The following is a 2,500-nucleotide window of genomic DNA, read 5'->3' on the forward strand; positions in this document are numbered from 1 at the left end:
TCTCTCTCTCTCTCTCTCTCTCTCTCTCTCTCTCTCTCTCTCTCTCTGTAATTGTGTAAATGTTAATTCATTTAAAATGCCTAGAAATTTTTAAATAGTTCGGCATTTTAAAAAATCATGTCAAAATGGTTGTTCTTTTACTATGCCTAAACTAAACCACAGTGAATGTACTGTAGCTGTTTAAGAAAGAAGTGATAACCATAAGAAGGAAAATTCAATGGTTATTGAATGAAAGACCATTGCACCGCTGATAATAGCGAAGCAGCAACTAATATCGTCTGAGATTGCCAAGGGAAGGACACGTGACCGAGTGATCTTAAAGAGAGTCAACTTTTTTTTCATACACTACTTTTGCATCATGATCAAACAGTTAAGCAGGAGTATTTTGAGTTAGCCATTGTCAGTAACATACATGAATTATTTGATGTGTATCTTTCTTTTCGGTGATTTGGTATATTTTCACAATGGTAATTTACATTTATCCTAATGACAACAGCAAAGTTAACTAATGCTTACAGAATTTTATTTTTCCATGATTATTCATCCGTTCAAAATTATTACTCAGTGTACATTTATCTAATACATCCCAGATTCCTTAAAAAAATATACGAATGAAAACAAAGCTTAACCTTTTAAGCAAAGAGAAATTTGATAAGGCACACAGAAGTTTTGCATTAATTCCCTTGAAATGTATCACTGACTTGTCGATGTTAGAATACAATTTGCATCCATTAATCATGATAGGACGAATATTAATTAAAAGACCGAGCTTTCATCTTATGGAAGCATAAATAGCAACACAACAGTGCTTGTTTATTCATTTTATCAGAAAATGTTTAGACTCTTTGTAACAAGTTACTGGAATAGAAAAAATGAATTAGCATTTGTCCAATATCACTTAAACAAGGACTATTACGCTCTATCCATGATAAAGTTCGTATGTTTTTTTTTATTAAAAAACTAATTTAATCACCATAATTATTACGAATATGTTATGCTCATTACTTTTTCTTGATGTAATTGCAACAAATCCTTATACTAAAATAACTTTTGATAAAAGTAGAAGAATGATATGCTTTATTCAAATGTTTGATGCCTTTAGACTCTTATCTTTGAGCTTTAATTCCTTGCTTCCAAGTATAGAGTATGGTTTTGGAAAGAAACGTTAACTTCTGGAGAGAATACTAAAATGACATTCCATATTATCACTGTCATGATATATAAATTAAACTTGCATTTAATAGCTGCCGGACTATTGCACAAGAATATATCTATATCTATATATTTACTTTGGGCCAGAAATTTCTGTCCATCTATACAAATGCAAGGAGTGTGACAGTGTACACTGATATGAAATATATAATGTATTTGTATTTTGAATATTTTGTATCTATAGTTATTATAATTTTTTTTTAAATTGTTTGATCGACAGGTACGGAAAAAGTGTCTTGGAAATTACCTGGACCCCTGAGCAAGTTTTGAATTCCCTGGTGACATAGTAAACACTGACGCTAGTTTGGTTCTGGTATTACAAACTAGCTTGGCGGTTCTGACCAGAAATTTAGTCAATCTTTTGGCGGTCCATAGCTGATAAGAGGCCTAGTATAATTCTTTCGATGTTTAGGTCTAGCTATGACAATGTTTCCTATATCCTACATAACTTTATTGTCTGTAATATTATTAGAAAAGACTGAAAATTGTGCATTAAGTGAATTCCAGTTGACCAGTATAAGAGAAGAACAGGTTTCGATCCAAAGCAGAATATATAAGTATCTCAAATTAAAGTTAGCCTTCATGTAACAAAAAAAAACATCTTAAAAGTTATCACCAAATTTTAGTCAATTTCGTTTCAAAGAGAAAATATACAGTTATTTTAAAGATAACAAGTCTTAATATAGATATTGATTTTGATGAATACACCTTGATAGATTTATCATATTCACTTTAAGGTGTGACAATTTCTTAGACTCAAACAAATGTAATGTCAATAATGCCCGAGTTCTTCGTTGTATTCACTCTTTAACAGCTAGGGAACTCAATGCATCCCAGTCTGGGTATAAGAGAGTTTTCATTCGGCTATGATGCGCTTCCAAGTTAGGGTAATCCTCTGAAAAGGAAATTGGATATGAAATAGAAAAGCAGGATTCGTAGATGGATTGATAGGTTTATGTTAAGTTGGTGTTACAGGGAAAAAAACAGGTCAAGGGAAAATATTTAGTAATTCATTATCATAAGACACATTAATTTCTTATTCTTATACATTTTGACTAAGAAAAGGAAACCGTTACATCTTGAATCCAGTTCTATGACAATACAGAAATTATTATTATTATTAATTTTTGATTTTTGTTTTTTGCAGATCACACTTACTGTGTCTAGACTATAGAAATTCTGATACGTGTATGATATATGTTAGTAAATTTTAATATCTTACCCAAGACTCCATTTCAAGGGTCCTGATTTGAATCAGTGAGCTCTTTGACGACCACAAAGAGTCATA

General features: G+C 31.2%; 1 protein-coding gene across 3 annotated transcripts in view; it reads right to left on the reverse strand.

Moving 5' to 3' along the window:
- Nucleotides 1-544: 544 nt before the first annotated feature.
- Nucleotides 545-2,500, reverse strand: part of LOC137634679 (failed axon connections-like) — an 18,570-nt gene continuing 16,614 nt past the window's right edge. For 2 of the 3 annotated variants that reach the window (XM_068367156.1, XM_068367155.1), the window contains exon 7: nt 545-2,107. In XM_068367156.1, coding sequence (XP_068223257.1) covers nt 2,013-2,107 — 95 coding nt within the window. In that variant the 3' untranslated portion in view covers nt 545-2,012. The remainder of the gene's footprint in view (nt 2,108-2,500) is intronic. The other variant, XM_068367154.1, reaches the window with a different exon arrangement.

This window comes from Palaemon carinicauda, chromosome 45, assembly GCF_036898095.1.
Source record: "Palaemon carinicauda isolate YSFRI2023 chromosome 45, ASM3689809v2, whole genome shotgun sequence".
NCBI lineage: Eukaryota > Metazoa > Arthropoda > Malacostraca > Decapoda > Palaemonidae > Palaemon > Palaemon carinicauda.